The sequence below is a fragment of the Oenanthe melanoleuca genome, chromosome 28 (assembly GCF_029582105.1).
Source record: "Oenanthe melanoleuca isolate GR-GAL-2019-014 chromosome 28, OMel1.0, whole genome shotgun sequence".
Taxonomy (NCBI): Eukaryota; Metazoa; Chordata; class Aves; order Passeriformes; family Muscicapidae; genus Oenanthe; species Oenanthe melanoleuca.
In genome coordinates this window covers 4,417,072-4,438,677 of record NC_079361.1, presented here as the reverse complement: position 1 = coordinate 4,438,677, position 21,606 = coordinate 4,417,072, and the positions used below count along the sequence as shown (strand labels likewise).

At 42.3% G+C, this 21,606-nt stretch overlaps 1 protein-coding gene and 1 long non-coding RNA gene across 5 annotated transcripts in view; both read right to left on the bottom strand.

Annotated features, from left to right (window-relative positions):
• The window catches only part of COMP (cartilage oligomeric matrix protein), a 23,870-nt gene extending 16,889 nt beyond the window's left edge, over window positions 1–6,981 (bottom strand). Inside the window, exons 1-3 of one of the 2 annotated variants that reach the window (XM_056512919.1) lie at window positions 6,916–6,981; window positions 2,019–2,695; window positions 111–196 (exon numbers count right to left, since the gene is read on the bottom strand). In XM_056512919.1, the coding sequence (XP_056368894.1) occupies window positions 111–196; window positions 2,019–2,085 (153 nt within the window). In that variant the 5' untranslated portion in view covers window positions 2,086–2,695; window positions 6,916–6,981. Of the gene's footprint in view, window positions 1–110; window positions 197–451; window positions 533–2,018; window positions 2,696–6,915 lie in introns of those variants that run through there. The other variant, XM_056512918.1, reaches the window with a different exon arrangement.
• Window positions 6,982–10,331: 3,350 nt separating this feature from the next.
• LOC130264606 (uncharacterized) lies at window positions 10,332–20,594 on the bottom strand. Of its 3 annotated transcripts, XR_008842490.1 has the most exons (5): window positions 20,059–20,594; window positions 18,993–19,080; window positions 17,588–17,709; window positions 11,133–11,181; window positions 10,332–10,607 (listed from the first exon to the last, which is right to left on the bottom strand). It is a non-coding gene; the product is annotated as an uncharacterized LOC130264606 (long non-coding RNA). The 3 variants fall into 3 exon arrangements; XR_008842491.1 differs by lacking the exons at window positions 10,332–10,607; window positions 20,059–20,594 and having other exon boundaries at window positions 10,633–11,181; window positions 18,993–19,109; XR_008842492.1 differs by lacking the exons at window positions 10,332–10,607; window positions 11,133–11,181; window positions 20,059–20,594 and adding an exon at window positions 17,890–17,953 and having other exon boundaries at window positions 17,459–17,709; window positions 18,993–19,109.
• Between the last annotated feature and the right edge of the window lie 1,012 nt (window positions 20,595–21,606).

Here is a 21,606-nt window from a genome sequence, read left to right as displayed (position 1 = left end):
CCAGGAAGCAATTCCCCAATTCCAGAGCAGAGTATTCCCAAACCTCAGGAATTCAGGAATTCAGGAATTCAGGAATTCAGGAATTCAAGAATTAGGAATTTTTCACCCACCTGCTGCTTCAACAAATCCCGAACTTCCAGCAGCACCCGGTTGGTTTCTCTCATTTCCTGCAGCATTTCAGGCCCGACTTCTCCTCCTAAAAAAACCCCAAAATTATTGGGAAAATCCCAGAGGATTTGAGGTTTGTAACCCAAAACTGAATATTCAGGATTCAGCCTCCACCCCGCAGAGCTTTCCTGGGATTTGGGGATGGAATTGTGCAGGGAGCAGCTCCGGGCTGGCACAATCCCCAAAATTCACACTTGGGGAGGGATTTTGGTGCCAAAAGCAGCAAATCCCGGATTTTGGGCTGGGAAAAATTCCCAAGTGTGGAGAAGGGGCCTCCTCTCACCTGCAGCCAGGGAATTCCCGGGATTCCTGCTCCAGGCGGGCTCTTTGCGGGGGGCAGCGCTTTGGAGGGGCCGGCTGGGATCTTTGGGATACAAAGGACACGGGAAATCCCGGGAAATCGGGAATTCTGGGGCTCATTCCAGGGAAAATTGGGAATTCTGGGGGGCAGGATGGGCTCCAAGGGAAAAAATCAGGAATTCTGGGGCTCATCCCAGGGAAAATCGGGAATTCTGGAGCTCATTCCAAGGAAAATTGGGAATTCTGAGGGGGCAGGATCAGCTCCAAGGGAAAAAATCAGGAATTCTGGAGCTCATTCCGGGGAAAATTGGAAATTCTGGGGGGCAGGATCAGCTCCAAGGGGAAAATTGGGAATTCTGGAGCTCATTCTGGGGAAAATCAGGAATTCTGGAGAGTCAGGATGGGCTCATCCCAGGAAAATTGGGAGTTCTGGAGCTCATTCCGGGGAAAATTGGGAATTCTGGGGGGCAGGATCAGCTCCAAGGGGAAAATTGGGAATTCTGGAGCTCATTCTGAGGAAAATCAGGAATTCTGGAGAGTCAGGATGGGCTCATCCCAGGAAAATTGGGAGTTCTGGAGCTCATTCCGGGGAAAATTGGGAATTCTGGGGGGCAGGATCAGCTCCAGGAAAAAATTCTGGATAGTCAGGATGAGCTCCAAGTGAAAATCAGGAATTCTGGAGGGGCAGGATGAGCTAGAGGGGAAAATTGGGAATTCTGGAGGGACAAAAACCCCTCAGGATTTGCAGAGCAGCCTAAAAAACCCTCAAAAAAATCATAATTAAATCAGAGATAAATCAGAGAGAAATAAGAGTTAAATCAGAGATAAATCAGAGTTAAATCAGAGTCAAATCAGAGTTAAATCAGAGATAAATCAGGGTTAAATCAGAGTTAAAGCAGGGTTAAATCAGAGAGAAATCAGGGTTGAATCCAAGTTAAATCAGGGTTAAATCCGAACTAAATCAGGGTTAAATCAAAGATATATCAGGGTTATATCAGGATTAAATCAGAATTTGTTGTGGGTTTAGCAGAGTTAAATCAGAGAGAAATCAGGATTAAATTAGAATGAAATCAGCATTAAGTCAGAGGTAAATCAGGGTTAAAACCGAGTTAAATCCCAGTTAAATCAGAATGAAATCAGAGTTAAATCAGAGTTAAATCAGGGTTAAATCAGAGTTAAACCAGGGTTAAATCCCAGTTAAATCAGAATGAAATCAGAATGAAATCAGGGTTAAATCAGGGTTCAATCAGTGTTAAATCAGGGTTAAACTGGAATGAAATCAGAGTTAAATCAGGGTTAAATTACAGTTAAATCAGAGTTAAATCCCGGTTAAATCAGTGTTAAATCAGAATGAAATCCGAATGAAACCAGGGTTAAATCAGAGTTAAATCAGAATGAAATCCGAGTGAAATCAGAATGAAATCCGGGTTAAATCAGAGTTAAATCAGAATGAAATCCGAGTGAAATCAGAATGAAATCCGGGTTAAATCAGAGTTAAATCAGCAGCAGCTCAGCATTAAGCCCGAAGTGAGCCCGAGTGAATCCCTTACCGATGCGTCTCTGCTGGCTCCAGCACAGGGGACAGCACAGCAGCAGCAGCAGCAGCGCCGGGGCCATGGCGGGGCACGGGGGGCCGGGGCTCCGAGGGGCTCGGGGCTCTGGGGGCTCTGGGGATTTGGGGTCTCTAGGGGCTCCGAGGGGCTCGGGGCTCTGGGGGCTCTGGGGATTTGGGGTCTCTAGGGGCTCTGGGGGGTCCGGGGGAAGCTGCTCCTGCCGAGCTCTGGGGCTCCAGGGGTTCTGGGGGTCCGGGGCTCTGGGGGTGCTGCTCCTGCTCCTGCCGGGGCTCTGAGGGTCTGGGGGCTCTGGGAGTGCGGGGGTTCTGGGGGGCTCTGGGGGGATTTAGAGGTCCGGGGGCTCTGGGGGGCTCTAGAGGTCCGGGGCCCTGGGGGCTCTGGGGGGCTCTGGGGGGCTCTGGGGGTCCGGGGCTCTGGGGGTGCTGCTCCTGCCGAGGCTCTGAGGGTCTGGGGGCTCTGGGGGATTTAGAGGTCCGGGGGCTCTGGGGGTTCTGGGGGGCTCAGGGGGATCCGGGGGTTCTGGGGGGCTCAGGGGGCTCCGGGGCTCTGCTCCCGCCGGTCCCGCAGCCGCCTCTGTCCCGCTCCCATTCGCGCTTTGCTATTTATGCTCCACATTCCTTCTCTCGCTGCCGGGACGTCATCCCTGGCTGCCCCTGCGCGCAGGAAAGCAAAAGTAAACAGTATGAGAAACTCATCAGCACAGCAGCTGAAATTGCCTTTTTATTTTTTTGCCTTTTTTTTTTTCGGTGCTAAAATAGGGCAGAAAATTCCAGAATTTTTTTTTTTCATTCTTCCTTTGGAATGAATTCCTGAACTTTTTATTTTTTTTTTTTTTTTTTTTTTTTCCTTTCCTTTCCTTTCCTTTCCTTTCCTTTCCTTTCCTTTCCTTTCCTTTCCTTTCCTTTCCTTTCCTTTCCTTTCCTTTCCTTTCCTTTCCTTTCCTTTCCTTTCCTTTCCTTTCCCCTTTCCTTTCCTTTCCTTTCCTTTCCTTTCCTTTCCTTTCCTTTCCTTTCCTTTCCTTTCCTTTCCTTTCCTTTCCTTTCCTTTCCTTTCCTTTCCTTTCCTTTCCTTTCCTTTCCTTTCCTTTCCTTTCCTTTCCTTTCCTTTCCTTTCCTTTCCTTTCCTTTCCTTTCCTTTCCTTTCCTTTCCTTTCCTTTCCTTTCCTTTCCTTTTTTTCCACAAAAATTCCACAAAAACTCCCCAAAGGCAAATTTCCCCACTATGAAATCAAATCCATTTCCATCAAATCATGATTTTATTCCCAAATCCTATTCCAGAGGGATTGGAATCCTTGGATGGGAGGTTTTTATTCCTGAAGGGAGGATGAAGTGAAAAAAATGAGGGGGAAAAAGGGAAATTTTGCAAATTTTTGTCTCCACCCAGCATCAGGAAACAAAGAGAAAAGTGAGAAATTCACCAGCTGAGAAAAAACTGGAAAACTTTCCAAGAATCTCCCAAATTCCATTAAAAATTCCAGGTGGGAATTTTACCTGGAGACAAATCTCTGCTGGACATTCCCAGAGTTTGGGAATGGAAATGCAGAAAAAACAACCAAACAAACAAAGCAAAACAAAACAAAACAAAAAGCAAAACGAAAAAACAAAAAAAAACCAAAAAAAAACCAAAAAAAAAAAACCTGGGAGAGGCTGAGGGAAAGCCCAGGAAATAAAAGCTCAGTCTTCAAAATGTGGGAGCAGCAGGAATTTGGGATATTTCCAGAAAAAATGAGATTTTTTTTTTTTTCTCTCCTGTTTTTACCTCAGACCTCCCATGCTCCTTGTGGTGAGCCCTGGGGCCACACAAAAATAAAATAAACAAAATATTCCCACTTTGGTGTCCCAGGAATGAATTTTTACTTTATTTTCCTTTTTTTTTTTTTTTTTTTTTGCAGCAAATCCCCACTGGAAATGAAGGAATTTGGACTCAGGGATATTTGGGTGGCTCTGCTGCCACATCCAGCCAGGGACTGAAGGATTTGATCTTTGTGGGATCAAAACTTTGGAATTTCCCCAATTTTTAGCATTTGTGGATAAAATCAACCCCCCGACAACATCATTATTATTATTATTATTATTATTATTATTATTATTATTATTATTATTATTATTACTATTATTACTATTATTACTATTATTACTATTATTACTATTATTATTACTACTATTACTACTATTACTACTATTCCTATTATTATTAAAGGTAAGAGGATTTTTTCCCACTGATATCTTGGGAAATCTGGTTTATAATCTGGATTTTCCAGTAATAAATGAGCAGTGAGTGAAGGAGAAATTCCCTGTCCCACATCTCTAAAACTTTGGAATTTTCCCAGTTTTTAGCATTTGTGGATAAATCAACCCCTTTCACTACTACTACTACTACTATTATTATTATTATTATTAATAATAATAATAATAATATTACTATTATTATTACTATTATTATTATTTTATTACTATTTTATTATTATTACTATTATTACTATTATTACTATTTCTATTATTACTATTATTACTATTAGAATTAGTATTAAAGGTAAGAGGATTTTTCCCACTGATATCTTGGGAAATCTGGCTTATAATCTGAATTTTCCAATAATAAATGAGCAGTGAGTGAAGGAGAAATTCCCTGTCCCACATCTCCAAAACTCTGGAATTTTCCCAATTTTTAGCATTTGTGGATAAATCAACCCCTGACATCATCATTATTATTATTAAAGATAAGATATAGGATTTTTATGATTTTTTCCCCCTGATGTCCTGGGAAATCTGATTTAGATTCCAGAGAAATCTGATTTATCATCTGGATTTTCCAGCAGTAAGTGAGGAGTGAGTGCAGCAGAAATTCCCCCATCCCTCAGGGATGAAATCTTTCACCCAGAGCTGTAAGAATTGGGGTTCATCCAGCTGGGGAGGGCAGGAGCAGCCAGAAAAAATCAGAATTTTTGCAAGGAAAGGCCCAGGCCCTGCTGTGGCAGTGCAGAAAAGCACAGGCCTGATAAAACAGGAATAAAAAAGGATTTTTTTGTGCCAAGAATTCATGAAAAAATTGATTTTTTTTTAACTGTGGAAAAGTCACAAATTGTAATCTAGAGATATCAAATCTTGTTTATATATTTATATTTTTCAATTTATTTTATTGATTTATTAAATAAATCTAGAGATATCAAATGGTCTTTATATTTTTAAGAGATTTTTCAATTTATTTGTATTTCTTTATCAAATAAATCTATCTAGAGTTATCAAATCTTGTTGATATATTATTTATATTTCTAATTATTTTTATTGATTTATCAAATAAAGCCATCTAGAGATATCAAATGTTATTTATTTTTAATAGATTTTCCAATTTATTATTTATTTATCAAATAAATCCACCTAGAGACATCAAATGTTCTTTATATATTTTTAATAGATTTTTCAACTTCTTTTAATTGATTTATTAAATAAATCCATCTAGAGAGATCAAATGTTATTTATATATTTTTAATAGATTTTTCAAATTATTTTAATTGATTTATTAAATAAATCCATCTAGAGATATTGAATGTTGTTTATACATTTAATAGACTTTAAAATTTATTTTTATTTCTTTAGTAAATAAATTCCTCTAGAGATATCAAATTATCTCTAGATCAAATTGCTATTATTATTATTACTAATAATAACAATATATTTTCAATTTATTATTATTTATTTATCAGATTAATCCACCTAGAGACATCAAATGCTATTCATATATTTTAATCTATTTTTCAATCTATTTTACAAATTATTTCTATTGATTTAGCAGATAAATCCACCTTTTAAAAAAGCACCCAAACCTTGGAATCTAAATTTTTTGTTTGTGGTTTTTGTTTGTTTGTTGGTTGTTTTGTTTTGGTTTTGTTTTGGTTTTTGGTTTGGGTTTTTTTTGGGTTTTTTTTTGCTTTCTTTCCCATTTTCATCCTTTCAGAACCCCCAAGGAATTTTTTTTGCCAGGGCTGCAGCAGATTTTTGGGCTCAGCTGAGTTGGTTCCTCCTGCCTGAGCTCATTCCCATTTTCCTTTTCCTTGGATCCACCTGATTCCTTCCTAAATCCTGAATTCCCTGAAAATCATCCCCAAAACTTTGTTTTTTCCTGCCTAAAAAAATCCAAATTCACAAGGAGCTGATGGGGAAACATCTCCCAGCTTGGAGCAGGATTATTATTGATGTTTTACTTTGAAAAAAAGAAAAAAATAATTGGAAAAAAATCAAAATATGGAGTAAAAAATGTTTATTTGGTTTTTTTTTTGGAGTTTGGGCACTGCCAGGTTTGTTCCACCTTTTTCTTCCTGCCTGGAGCTGACATCACAAATGAGAGGAGCTCACAAACAAACAACAAAAAGTGAAGCTCCTGCTGCCTGAAAGTGGAAATATTTTCCATTTCTCTGTTTTGAACTGGCCTCTGCCAAGAGAAGGACAAAAGTCAGAAGGAGGAAAATGTGATTTTTCAGCCTTGGAAGGTCAGGTTCTAAAAATAAGTGGAAAACATCTCCAGCCTGGAGAGGGGGTGAGAAGAGTCTCAGAGGAGCTCTGAGGCTTTCATGGTGTAAAAACCCAAATTATGGTGGAAAGATCCCAAAAATCTTCAATTTTGGGTTTCCAAAGGTTTCTCCTCCCTGGTGTGAAGTGCTTCAGTCAGGGTGAAATTCCCAATTTTTAAGGGATTCTTTTTGTCCCTTCAGTGTGGTTTGGGAAATTTGCATTGCAATTCCACACTTCCCTAAGATCCTGGAATTCCAATAAATCCAAATAAATCCTAATAAATCTTAATAAATCCTAATAAATCTTAATAAATCCTAATAAATCTTAATAAATCCTAATAAAAATGATGTTTGGAAGCCAAACCTTACATGGAAGAACCATCCTGGTCCCCAGGTGCCAATTCCTGTTTTCCTCTGCTGGTGACCCAAAACAGCTGGAGAAATAGAGTGAAAAAATTAAAGGTGAAGTTAAAAAAAAATAAAGGATAAAGTGAAAAAATTAAGGATGAAGTTAAAAAAACTAAGGATGAAATTAAAAAAATTAAAGATGAAGTTAAAAAATTGAGGATAAAGTGAAAAAATTAAAGATTAAGTTAAATGAATGAATGATAAAGTTCAAAAAATTAAGGTTAAAGTTAAAGAATTAAGGATAAGGTAAAAAAAAACTAAGGATAAAGTGAAAAAATTAAGGATGAAGTGAAAAAATCAAGGATGAAGTGAAAAAATTAAAGATTAAGTTAAATAAATGAATGATACAGGTCAAAAAATTAAGGTTAAAGTTAAAAAATTAAGGATAAGGTAAAAAAAACTAAGGATAAAGTGAAAAAATTAAGGATGAAGTGAAAAAATCAAGGATGAAGTGAAAAAATCAAGGATAAAGTGAAAAAATTAAAGATTAAGTTAAAAAAATGAATGATAAAGTTCAAAAAATTAAGGTTGAAGTTAAAAAAATAAGGATAAAGTGAAAAAATTAAGGATGAAGTTAAAAAAATTAAAGATAAAGTGAAAAAATTAAAGATGAAGTTAAAAAAATGAATGATAAAATTAAAAAAAATTAAGGTTAAAGTTCAAAAAATTCAGGCTAAAGTTGAAAAAATTCAGGATAAATTGCACAATGGAGCTGCCTCCAGGTTTAATTCACTTTGCCACTGATTAAATGGAAAAAAAAAGCATTAAAGTGATTTTAAAAAGGTTTTTAATGCCTTGATTTCCTGAGGAATTGGGAGGTAGAGACACAGAGCAGACTGCAGCAGCCTGGGACTCCTCAAAATGGATTTATTTCTCATATTTGCATCACTCTGGGTGTTTATATCAAATAATCACTGCTGCTGCTGCTTGCCATGATGAATTAAAGCCTCAGTGCTGTTCCCTCAGCAGCTCCAAGTGGATCCTTTTGGAATCTGTTTGTTGGGATTGTGTTTTAGCAACGGAGGAAATTGGGATTTGACAGGAGCAAGCTGGAAAATCCTGGTTGGGCAGGGCTGGAGAAGGAGGGTTTGGGATTTTTGGGGCAGAAGAAGGAGGAGCCTGCATCCAGCTGCAGTGTCCAGATGTTTGCATGGAGTATTTTGGGAATTTGCAGGTGTCAGGTTGGAGAATTCAAAGTGTGAAATTCAGATTTCTTTGTGGGGTTTCTGATGGATTTGCTCCTGATGAAGTGGCTTGGGCTGGTTCTACCCCAGATCACAGAATTCCAGGTTGTTCAATCACAGAATTCCAGGTTTGGGTTGGGTTGGAAGAATTTTAAATCCCATCTAGTTCTATTTCAATCACAGAATTCCAGACTGGTTTGGTTTGAAGGATTTTTAATCCCATCCAGTTCCATTCCAAGTCACAGAATTCCAGACTGGTTTGGTTTGGAAGAATTTTCAATCCCACCCAGTTCCATTTCAGATCACAGAATTCCAGACTGGGTTGGAATTTCAGGTTTGGGTTGGAAGGACCTGAAATCTCATCCAGTTCCACCCCAGATCACAGAATTCCAGGCTGATTTGGTTTGAAGGATTTTAAACCCCATCCAGTTCCATTCCAAGTCACAGAATTCCAGACTGGGTTGGAATTTCAGGTTTGGGTTGGAAGGAATTTAAATCCCATCCAGTTCCATTCCAATCACAGAATTCCAGACTGGTTTGGTTTGGAAGAATTTTCAATCCCACCCAGTTCCATTTCAGATCACAGAATTCCAGACTGGGTTGGAATTTCAGGTTTGGGTTGGAAGGACCTGAAATCTCATCCAGTTCCACCCCAGATCACAGAATTCCAGGTTGTTCAATCACAGAATTCCAGGTTTGGGTTGGGTTGGAAGAATTTTAAATCCCATCTAGTTCTATTTCAATCACAGAATTCCAGACTGGTTTGGTTTGAAGGATTTTTAATCCCATCCAGTTCCATTCTAAGTCACAGAATTCCAGACTGGGTTGGAATTTCAGGTTTGGGTTGGAAGGACCTGAAATCCCATCCAGTTCCATTTCAATCACAGAATTCCAGGCTGGGTTGGAAGGAATTTAAATCCCATCCAGTTCCATTCCAATCACAGAATTCCAGACTGGTTTGGTTTGGAAGAATTTTCAATCCCACCCAGTTCCATTTCAGATCACAGAATTCCAGACTGGGTTGGAATTTCAGGTTTGGATTGGAAGGACCTGAAATCTCATCCAGTTCCACCCCAGATCACAGAATTCCAGGTTGTTCAATCACAGAATTCCAGGTTTGGGTTGGGTGGAAGAATTTTAAATCCCATCTAGTTCTATTTCAATCACAGAATTCCAGACTGGTTTGGTTTGAAGGATTTTAAATCCCATCCAGTTCCATTCCAAGTCACAGAATTCCAGACTGGGTTGGAATTTCAGGTTTGGGTTGGAAGGACCTGAAATCCCATCCAGTTCCACCCCAGATCACAGAATTCCAGGCTGATTTGGTTTGAAGGATTTTAAACCCCATCCAGTTCCATTCCAATCACAGAATCCCAGGTTTGGGTTTGAAATCCCTGAAATCCCATCCAGCCCAACCCCTGGGACACCTCCCACTGTCCCATGCCTTGGGCACTTCCAGGGGCTCCCAGCTGCTCTGGGAATTCCATCCCAGGAAAGAATTCTTCCCTAATATCCCATTAAACCCCACCCTGTACAAATTTCAATCCCATTTGCACAGGGCAATAATTATTTGGTGTTTTCTCCTCTTGTCAAAGTCCAGTTTCCCTCCTGATGCTCCTGGGAATTCCAGCTCCTTCCCAAGATGGCAGCAGGTGCCATTCCAGGGAAATCAGCTGCTCACACTGATTTCTGGGATCAATGTGCAAAAATCCTCTGCTTTTTTTAGTTTAGCGTCTTTCCCTGCCAGAGGTTTAGAGGGAAGATTTCTGTCCTTCAGGAAGAGATGAATCCACAATTCCAGAACCAGGGCTGAAAGGGAATTCTGCCTTCCTCAGGATGGGAATGGGGCAAGGAAGAGCCAGACCTGGCCTGGGGACAATGCAGGGAATGGGAATGGGAATGGGAATGGGAATGGGAATGGGAATGGGGAATGGGGAATGGGGAATGGGAAATGGGAAAGGGAATGGGGAATGGGGAATGGGAATGGGGAATGGGGATGTGAATGGGAATGGGAATGGGAAATGGGAATGGGGAATGGGAAATAGGAATGGGAATGGGGAAAGGGGAATGGGAATGGGGAATGGGAAATGGGAATGGGGATGTGAATGGGAAATGGGAATAGGATGGGAAATGGGAATGGGGAAAGGGAATGGGGAATAGGAATGGGAATGGGGAAAGGGAATGGGAATGTGGGAATGCAGGAATGCTGCCAGAGCCGCCCTGCCCCAGCGATCCCCATCCCGGCAGTCAATGCCATGGCGCGATCCCAGCCCCTCGTTCAAACCCCGCATTTTTTCCTGCACTATTCACGGCGTTTGCTAACGAGGACAATAAAGATTCCGATCTCTGCCTTCAGCTCATCTGTAACAATGAGCTCCTCCTCCTCCAGCAGCCAGCGGGAGCCCAGACACGCCGAGGAAACCGGGAATAATTAACTGGAATTGTACTGGAAACATCGGGATGTTTTGTCTGTGAGAGATGCAAAGTGATGAGAGAGTGAAGCCATCACGGAATTGCTGCTGGGAATTGTTGGGACTTTAATGCTCAGACTGTTCAGGTTTTCCCACTAAAAATCCTTTGGCTATGATCTCCCTTTTTCTGGGGATTTTCTCCTGAAAAACACCTCCCAGAGTCATAATGACAATAACACAGATTTACTGCTCCGTGTTCCCAAAACTCTCTGGGATGACAGAGCTTAAAAATCAAAAGCTCTTCGAAGCAGCCTGGCTTTTCCTCTTCCCCTAAATGATGCATCCCATCGATCTCAGTGGTCAAAGCTCCTAAATTTTGGAATGCAGGGGTCTGCAGGCAGGGAGTAAACAGGAATTGGCTGCTGAGCAGGACTGGAAGTGCTCAGGGCTCTGAGATCACGGTGGAGGTGGGCAGACAGCACGTCCACGCTTTAATAGCTCTGGGAGCTCTCTCAGGGAGCACTGAGCTGGCCTTGAACAAATCCCAACATTTATGAACTCCAAAGGAACATCTGGCACTGACCCTGTGCAGGCAGAGCTCTGGGATCCTGGGAATCTCCTCGCTGCTGGAGCTGCACAAAAAAAAAAAAAAAAAATTAATATTTTGTGTAGGAAAAAAAAAAAAAAGCATTTCTGGGATGCCCAGGGTGGCTCAGATGAGGATTTGGTGGCCTCAGGTTGGTGGGAGATCCAGGACAGATCCCAGGATCCCAAGGAACCTTACAACAGCCACCAGGAACAGCAGGGAGCACAGCCAAACCCAGGGGAAAAGGGAAATATTCGGGTTGGAACTGCAGAGAAAATCTTGTTTTTCCCAGGGAGCTGAGGAATGGATTCCCTGGAGACAGAGCTGGGCAGATCCCCCAGGGAAAACGGATTTCTCAGCCTGTGCTGCCCCAGAGAGAGGAATTTTTGGGAACTGCCATTCCCAGGAATTGTGGCCATGCTGCCCCCAGAAAAACTGGGATTTCTCAGCCTGTCCTGCCCCAGAGAGAGGAATTTTTGGGAATTGCTTTTCCCAGGAATTGTGGCCATGCTGCCCCCAGAGCTGCCCTTTCCATCCCAAGAGAACTCCAGGAGATTTTTCCATACCAGGGGTTTTCTTAAGGAAACCTGCCCAAATCTCCTGAATGCACAGCAAAAAGCACCTTTTAATTAATTAATTCCAAATTAATGCCACTTCTCTTACCTCTTCCTCTCACTGACTGTAACAGGGGCTGGGTTTTCCCTTCCAATTTCCCTTTTTTTTCCATTAAAAACCCCTCAACAAATGCAGCAGGAAGATCTCTGGGATAATTTAACAGCTGGAAAGAGGCAAACCCAGCAATCAGGTCCTTTCAGGACACCAGTGATCAAAGAGGTGCTCTGTACAAATGATTTTGCAGCCAGCTCTTGGCAGGAGACAGAAACCTTTTCCCTGCTGGAAATGAGATTTAAGTTGTAAGGAGAGGAAGAAAGGATCGATCACTGTGTGTTAATTCCCTTTCTCCCAACTGGAAATAGTGAGTGGGACAGAGAAAAAGGGGGAAATAAATTGATTATTGGATGGAATATTCTCTGTCTTGTCTCAGAAATAGATTAAATTCACTTAAATTCGGTTTTAATAGGAGTCATTTAACACTTGTGTGAGGAAAAAGGGCTTTTTTATACAGGAAAATGGGGGAGAAAACCTTTCTGAATTACAATGAGGATTCTCCAGGATAGGTTTTTTTTTTTGCTGTGGAATCAGGAGATTTGTGAAGAACACAAAGAAAAGAGGGGGAGAGGAAGCCCCAGCAAATTTTCCATGTTGTCCTTTGAAGTGGTCTCGTTATCCTCAGCCAAATGAGGATCTTGAATAAGAAAATGGATTTATGATGAAATTTCTCCTCTTCTGGGGGTGGGGGAGCAGAGCTTTGTCTCCATCCTGTTTGCTGTCCCCCCTTTCAGCTGATATTTCACCCCCAGCAAACCAGAGGGAACTTTTCTTCCAAAAAACTGCTTTTCTTCCAAAAAATTCCTTTGGGAACTGCTCAAAAATCCTGAGCACAGAAGGGCTCAGCTCCTGGGGGCTGAGCAGAGAGGGACAACCCTAGCACAGACCCTGGTGTGCAGCTCCTCACCCTGTGTCCCCTGCCCAGGGATTTCCTGAGACATTCCAGAAGTTTTCCAGCAAGGATAATCCTGGCTGTGAGCAGGATGAACCCAGAGATGCTCTGGGTGTGGGGAAGGACAGGAGCAGGAACAGGAGGACTTTGTCTCTCTCCAAAGAAAGATTTCTTCCAACAAAAAGATGAATTTCCGAATAAGAAAGAGAGGAATTTGCAGAAATAAAAACCTGGAGCAGTTGGGGAACAGTGGGAAACACTTCCATGCAGGAGAATCTTCTCAGGCTGGAGCTGCAGCTCCTTCCTGAAGGTAATTAATTAACAATCAGAAGAATTCATTAAAGAGGTTCAAACAAACAGCTGCACTCATGGAAATGCTCCTTTCACCCCCTCATGGCTTTTGGGACAAGCTCCCAAATCCATCTTTTTTCCTGGCTCCCACCCCTCAGCTCCCCTTATCACCCATCTCTTCTCTCACACACATTTTATTTTGCTCAGCTTTGAGACATTACAGATTCTTGGCCCCATCTGCAAATGGTGCTGCTTTGGACATCCTCGATGAGCTCAGAGGAAAATTCAGCATCATCCCAGCTCTGGGCTTGTTTTGGGGTTTTTTGTCACTTCCAGAGAAATGGAAAATCGGCGTGTGCAGGCTCACAAGGGGTGGGAAGCTCTCCAGAAAGGAGGATGGAGACTGATCCAAACCTCTGGAGTTTTCCAGAAAATCTCAGCCCCAGAGATCTGAACTGGCTCTGGAGAGGGCTGGCAGTGGCTTCTCCCAACCCCACCCAGAGCTGAAAAACAGCCTCAAGGGCAAACCAAACCTGCTGTTTGTCCAGAATAATTTTCAGGGTCATGGGCTGTGGAGAGATCCAGAGTCAGTCCTTGCTCCATCTGAACTGCTCTTCCACCCAAAAACTGCAAGGGCACAGCTCTGGCCTGGTTGTGATGGTCCCAAATTGCCTTAATTTGAATTCCAGATGGAAACCAGATCAATCCTCTGCATTTCTGCAGTGTTCCCTCCACCAAATTCCAATTCCTTCTGGCCAGCACAGGGTCAGGTTCTTCCCTGAGCCAGAGCACGTTGGGTGTGACCTCAACAGCCAGGAAATACCCACCAGGAGACAGAATTCCAAGAGCTCTCCCTGAATTCCAGGACATCTTTTCAGCCTTGGAGTGCTTTCTGCACAAACCATTCCTGCCTCCACCACTTCTTCCAGGAAAAGCTCCCACAATTCCAGGAACCCCAGGTGGAGAAATGGGAATGACAAAAGCAACTTTTCTGCTGGCCCAGGACATGAAAAGCAGCAAAAGCTGCAGAGAGGGCTGAGATTTCCCAAGGAAATCAAATATCCAGGCATGGCTTGGAGAGGAGAACTTCTGGAAAAGAGGAATGAACAAATCCAAGGCTGTAGACTCAGCAAAACCTGATCTCAGAGCCTGAGCTCATTGCTGGCTCCCAGCACAGTGGGAAGAGAAGTTGTTCCTGAGGAGATCCAAGTCCTAAATCTGCTCCTAGAACAGGAGCTTTTTGTCATTTCCAGCTGCAGGTGCCCCTTCCTCTGCTGGCTTTGGTGGGATTTTTTCCCTAGGTGAGGTTTCTGGTGGAACAGAGAACAAAAAAAGGACAAAATGTGCAAGGTTTTAGCCAAGGCTGACCGAGCCTCAGCTTTTTATGGCTGAATTAGTGGGAATTCATTTAAAACTCCACAGAGTTTTACATCTTTAAACCCCATAGCTTGGCCTGAGGGTGATCCTCCATTCCAGCCCATGAGGGAGAAACCCCCCAAAGCAGTTTTTGGATGATGGTTTTGATGTCCAAATCCACTGGAACAACATCCCTTGGTTGTTTCAGCCTTCTGGCCTCCTCAGCAAGGAGGTAGATGCAGATTTTGGCTGGATTTGGTTTCAAATCCCAGGAGAAGAGCTCAGGATCACTCTGGGATCACAGCCTGGGCTCACAACAATCCTCCAGGCTGCTCTTGACCTCCAGCTCCCCCAAAATTTGTCTTCTGACCTCCAGACAGAAGAGTGAAAACCCTCTCCAGGGTTTTAACATCTTCCTCCCCTCCATTTCCTTGGAATCCTCACACTCCCAGAAAATTCCAGGGTTTTTATCCACCTTTCCTCAGGGATATTCTCATTTGGTTTTCCATCATGACCTTCCACACTTTGGACTTTCCATTTTGCTGCAGTTCCTCCCCACCCTGGCTGCTGGCCCCAGGCTCCTCTTGCCCAAACTTGAACATTATTTTTCAGCTGAAATGACATCATGGCTGTCTAAAATTATTGCTCTCCAGACCTCCCTCACATCCCCTTTTGCAATCCCCTCTTCCAGCAAAGCCCTGCTCTCATCTGGAGCCAGGAAGGGTGGCCTAAAACTGGAATGTCTTGTCCACATCCATTCCAGGACTTTTTGCTCTGCCCTCGTCCTATAGCCAAAAAAAAAAAAAAAAAAATTCCAAATGAACATTTCAATTTTTTAATAACACTTGCTAACAACTCCATAAAAATAATTCTGTGTTCTGGGCCCTCTCCACATGACATCAGGCTCATGGATTTCTGGACCAGGCTCCCAAAGCCATTTGCAAACTCCTGTTTGTTCATAAATCAAGGGCAGTGGTGCTGTTTTTAGTAAAAACAGCCCCAGAGCAGAGTTTCCAGAGTTTCCAGACTCCCCCATGGCTTTGCTGTGCTGCCACAGGCCTTGCTCAGAACCCAGCAACTCCAGCACAGCACCTGTGGCAGCCTCTGCAATGTGAATCCTGACCCTGGAGGGAAAAGCTCCTTCTCTCTGAATTTCCATGGCTCTCCCAGTGCTCAGTGCCTGTCCCAGTGGGAGCTCTGCCTCCCCTCCCAGCACAGGAGGCTCTGAGGAGCAGCTGGCCCAGCTCAGGGAGCTCCTGAGGTGTTTCCAGCACGATCCTGAGGTGCTGCCAGGAGCAGCAGCCCCAGTTTGGGCTGGGAGGATCCCCCCGAGGCTGTGGAGAAAGGGAAAAAGGGAAAACTGACCATCCCTGGCAAAGGGAGCAGCTGGAGGAGTCCTGAGCACAGGGACTGCCCCTGCCATCCCACCCCAGCACGTAGGGACAGCTCCAGAGTGCAAGGATCCCTCTGTCTGAGGTGTTGGAGCCATCATGGAATGGGAATGTGGGAGAATCTGGGAGCCCACAGCCCCCTTGATCTCCTCCCAGGCTGTTTGATGACATTCCTGGGTTCACTTCCAAGGAACTCCTGACTTCTGGGAAGGCCTCACAAAACTACACTGGGAGCATTCACAGCCTGAGGGCAGCCCTGGCTGGATTCCTCCTGAAATCCACAAAATTCTGCAAGGAAAACATTCCTTCCCCTTCCTGAAACCACCCCCAGCCATGACAAACACAGCTCCTTGCAAGGCCTTCCACCATGGCAAAACAACTGCAACACTTCTGGGTTCCCTCCATCCTGGATTTTATTTTTATTCCATCAAAAATTAAAAATAAACATCAATTTGATGAAATAGCACCAGCTTTTCCCTATAGGTATGGAAGCAGGAATGACTTTACACTCCCTGTTTTCTAAACTTTGCAAGGAAAAGATAAGGCCAAGCTGGCAAATTTAACATCAAAGGGGGCTGAAAAGGAAAATTCTTCAGGGATGGAGGCCTGAAAATGGAATTTTCCTGTTTCAGGGGTTTTTTGGGTGGGGGTGTTTGGTCCTGGAGCCCTCCTGCAAGTCCTGGTGTGGCCAAACGTGTGGGGACCTTCAGGCAGACCCCAATTAATGATTCCTCACATTATTTCATCATTAAGAGCCAAATTAAAATTTCTCCCACAGCAGGAAAGAAGGATTTCCTAAGGAGGATTTCTTTTCTATGGAAAATATGGAAATATGTTATTCCCTTACCCCAAAAGCACAGAAAAAACCAGCCTGGGACTCCAAAATCCCTGATTTTCAAGTGATTTTTTCAAAAAAATCCAAATCCAAGCCCAACCTCAGGTTTAACCCTGCCCCAAAATTACAAACCTGCACCACTCACATCATCTCTCACCACCCAAAAACCTGCAGGAACTCCTCACATTCCCAAATTTCCCTGGGATAACCTGAAAATCCCCCATTTCCCTGGTTTTGGGGAGGACCAGCAGCTCCCCCCACACATCCCAGCCCTGTGGGAAGCTGCATTTCTGCATTTTCCATTACTGCACAATCACCTCCATCTGCCCAGGACAGCTGCCAGCAATCCCAACAAACAGGGACAATTTGGAGCCCATCAAGAGCTCCACATTTTTGTTTTTAAACTCAGCTCCAACAACATCTGCTTTGGAGAAATCCTTTTTTTTTAATTTTTTTTTTTTTTTTTTTTTTTTTTTTATTCCAAGAGCTGTGGGTGCCCCTTTGGAAATTGAGGTTTTTTAACAACTCTGCTCCTTGCAGAAGAAGCTTTAAAAGGGAACAGATCCCCACAAAAATCTTGAATATATTCAGGAATTCCAGCATTTATTTCTTTTTCCCAGTTTGAACTTCACATGGTAATCCTGCAGTTAAAAACTATAAATGCCACAAGTTCTGTCCATAAAAAGTTTTTTTTTTCCCCTACATTAATTCCATGATCCAGGTCCTGCCCTGCTGTTTCCAAGGAAAGGGAGTTTTAACACATTTTTGAAGGGAAGATTTTCAAGTTTCCTACTGAAACTCAGCATTTTTAATGCTTATTTTGATATTGAATTCCAATTTATTGGAATATTTTAATTTTAATTTTAATTTATTTATTTTTAGTGTCCATTTGGAGCTGGATTAGAGCACCAAGTTTCATTTCCTGCTTTTCACCTCCTGCTGTTATCTTTTATTATTTATTATCTTTTATTATCTGTTATTTTTTATTATCTGTTACCTTTTCATGTCACTCACCAACCTTAATTTCTAAGGACTCTCTTCATTCCAAATCTCTGCATTTTGGTCAAATCTTCCTCTCCTTTTCCTTCATGGTGTTTCATCCCTGTGATCTGTTCTGGGAATATTTATCCCAAATTAAACCTGCAGGTAAATCAGAATTAAACAGATTTATCACAATCTGCTGAAGGATAAAAGAAAAAAATATCATTACTAAAACCATTTTTTGTGAATTTTCTACACAGAAATCAAAGCTGGATTTGCATTTCCTGTTGCATTAAAATTTCTGGCACCTTAAAGAAATTCTTACATTTATTTACTTACAAATTTTGGAGATGGTTTTAGCTTGTGAAAACATTCTGGGAGCATTAAAGGGCTTGGTAAAAATCTAAAAATAAATATTAAAAATATGAAACTATAGAAATATAAAAATAAATAGGAAAATACAATAGTATGGAGATATAAAAATATTAAAATATAGAAATATGGTCATATAGAGATATAAATATAAAACATAGTTATATAAATCCATAAATCCATAAATCTATAAATCTATAAATCTATAAATATGAAGGTATAAAAATATAAAAATAAATACAAAAATACACAACAGCATAAAGATATAAAGTGATTAAAATATAAAAATATAACTGTAAGGAAATATAAATATAAAATGTAGTTATATAAATATATTAATATATAAAATATACAAATATATTTTAAAATATACAAATATTACCAATCTGTGTCCCAGCACTCAATGGACCTTTCAATGTGATATTAAAATGCTCTCACAGAAATGTAAGACTGAAGTCTATAAAGTTAAAAATTTTTAAAATAAGGAGTTTTTTCCTCCTATTTTCTTTTTTTCCCAGTATTTTTATGCCCAGCCTGGGCTGGGAGTGAAGCTTTGCTGACATTAAGGATGAATCCAGTGCAGATCCCGAAAATCCACTCTGCATTAATTCCAATCCAGGGCATTGCAGGACTGGGATTTTTAATTCCACAAGAGCCCAGGAAATATTTAATATTTACTCCAGGAGGTTTTATGGGGCATTTGTTCCATGCAGGAATTTTATGGGATCTGGGACTTCCTGGCATTTACATCATCAGCTACAAATTAATGAAAATTCCCTGGGAATAAACAGAAATACCTCCCCAAACCCACAAAATCCTGTGGGATTTGTTGCTCCAGGAGCTGGGGATGGAACAAAATCCCAGCCAGCCCAACCTCTGCCTGTCCTAAAGGGAAAAACTGAGGGAAAATGAGAAAATTCTGGAAAAAAAAAAATCCCCATTTTAACAATTCACATTTCTCATCCTGTTAACTGTGAAGATTTTTTTTTTTTAGGGTTTTATGGGATGGAGGGAATGCTGTGATGCCAGAAATTGCCAAACAAAAGGGAAATGTGTTGCTATGATCCCACCTCGAGTTGTTCCTTGGGTTTTTTATTTCCCAGCTCCTTTTGTTTCCTTCTGTGTCCCTCTCGTGGTGACTCAGGAGAAATGACCCAGCTGCAATGGAAAAACTCATTCTTAATTTTTTTTTTTTCCTATGGTTCAGCCTTTTAAGAAAATAAAAATATTTTATTGGAATTTTGTCAGCACGGAGAATTTTTTATTAAAAAAAAAAAAAAATTTTTTTGTTGTTCTTTCATTGGTATTTATATTGGTATTCAGGTGTGGTGAAAAAAGTCAAATTTAAAGGGATTTTCATTTAGGATTTGTTTGAAGGAGAAAAAGGGAAGAAAAAGATAAAAAAACAGAGGTAGAAAATGGATAATTTGGATGAAATTCTTTATTATAAAAGGCAGTGGAACAGATTGGGTGTGGATTTCCATCCCTGGAAGTGTCCAGGGACAGGCTGGAACAACCTGGGATAGTGGGAGGTGTCCCTGCCATGGGGATGGATGGGATTTAAGGGATTTAAAACCACTCTGGAATTCTCATTTTTAAACACTCTGAGCTCCCTGAGCATTAAATAAAAATACATGAAGGGAGCAGGGGGGGGATAAAGTGATTAATCTGTTTAATGGGTGCAATTATTGCTGTGGGTGGGAGCTCCCCTTGAGCTCCTCCCTCCCCACCTGATCCCTGCCCCACCCTCACCTCCCCCTAACCCGAATTATTCCATCCCAAAATAAAAATATCCCATTTTCCCCCCGGTTTTGGCCAGGCTGGGCTCCATTGGCTGCACCCCCTCACGTCACAGAGCCATTCCAGCCTTATCTCCATGGCTGGGAATTCCTGGAGACCAATCCCATCCAATCCCTGCCTTCCCCTCAGAGTGGAGGAGGATTTGATGCCAGCAAATCCCAGAGCTGCTGGGTTTTGGAATTTCAAATCAGCTTGAAGGAAAGGCCTCTCCTTATTCCCAGGGTTGGGAATTCTCCCAGCACTCCCAACAGCTCTGGGTTTGTCACCTCGGGATCATCACCTGCATTTTCACCTCCTGGAAGCAGAAAATATCTTTGGAAATATCAATTCACTCACGTTTCTCCTCCTCTTGTGGTTCTGTGCTGTGAATTCCAGCTCCTGTTCTGCAGGGAAATGGGAAACTCAGCAGTGTTTTCAGGGAATTGTGCCAGTTTTTGCCTCTTTAAATTCCATATTGGCTGCTCAGCAGTCAAGCCCAGTGAGTCACAGCTCCTTCCCTCTGCAGCAGCCCAGTTTGAGGGAGAAAACTCGAACAAAACACCAAAAAAATCCAGTCTGGGAGCTCTGCAGCCTGGGTGTGGATCCATTTTATCCTTAAAAGCTTCAAAGTGGCCCCCAGAGTTTGCAGCGCTGCAATGAAGCAAAATTATCATAAAATTCACGTGCCTCTGCTCGGTGAATAAAGAGAATTTCAGCCTCCAGTTTCAACCAGTAACAACCAGTTTGCTTTTCCAGCTCCTTCTGGCCGTGGTGGGGGGGAATGTGCAGCTTCAGCACCTCAGACAGCAGCAGCAAAGTGTCCCCAAGGCCACCCCGAGGGGACAAAGCCACCTCCTGCTGGCACGGGAGGGACATTCCCTGGCAGGGGACAGGAACAGCTCTGATCCCTTTCCAAGGCTTTTGAGGATTCTGTCAAGCAGCCAAATGTTTGGAGAGCGTTGTGTTTATGAATAAATAAAAGTGTTCGTAGCAAGCAGCCACCTGGCTTTGTACTTTTTGTACTTTTTATTTTTTTCCCCCCCCCTCTCTGGTTCCACTTTCATCCTCCAATGTTATTTCACGCTTTCTCCTCATTATGGTTTGGTCTGAACAGTTTATTCTACTCCAAAGCTTAAAAATAAGATTAATTCAATCTCTCTGCAGAAGTGGTGACTCCTGTGTTTTCTGGACTTGTTTTTTGCCCTCCTTTTGCTGCACAATATTCCCAGGACAAGGCTGTTTTCCTTTCCAATCTCCATCCCTTCAGCCCACCAGCTGCAGATCTGGTGCACGTTTTTTCAGGTTGAGCTTTATCCTACACCAAAAGCAAGAACATAAAATCAAAGTTATTTATAAGACAAGATAGATATTTGCATCTTAACTTGACAGGGAAGAGGGACTGAATATCCAGCCTTTCCCAGCACACAGGAGTTCTCTTAAAAGGGATGGATTGTGTGCTGATCGAATGGAATGAGGGTAAATCTGAAGTTTTTTGTTTATTTAAAGGTAGAAATGTGGTGCTTCCTTCTCTGCACAGCCCTGACCTCAGAGAATGTCCAGTCCAGCACACTCAGAGCTTTCACTCAGGGCTGTGGGGTATTACAGGTGTAACAGGAATTACAGCTGCAGCAGGTATTACTGTAATTCCCTCATTCTGATCCTTAATTCCCCCTGTGTCCCTCCTGGCAGTTCCAATGGGAACAGGCAGAGCTGGCAGCTCGTGGTGGCACAGGGGACAAGTGACACCATTGTCACCACAGGGTCACCCCTCCATCCCCTCACAAGGGTTCAGGGCCAGCACATCCCCCTCAGAGTGACCTGTCACACCCAGTGTGACCTGTCCAGTGCCACCATATCCCCCTCAGAGTGACCTGTCCAGTGCCACCATATCCCCCTCAGAGTGAC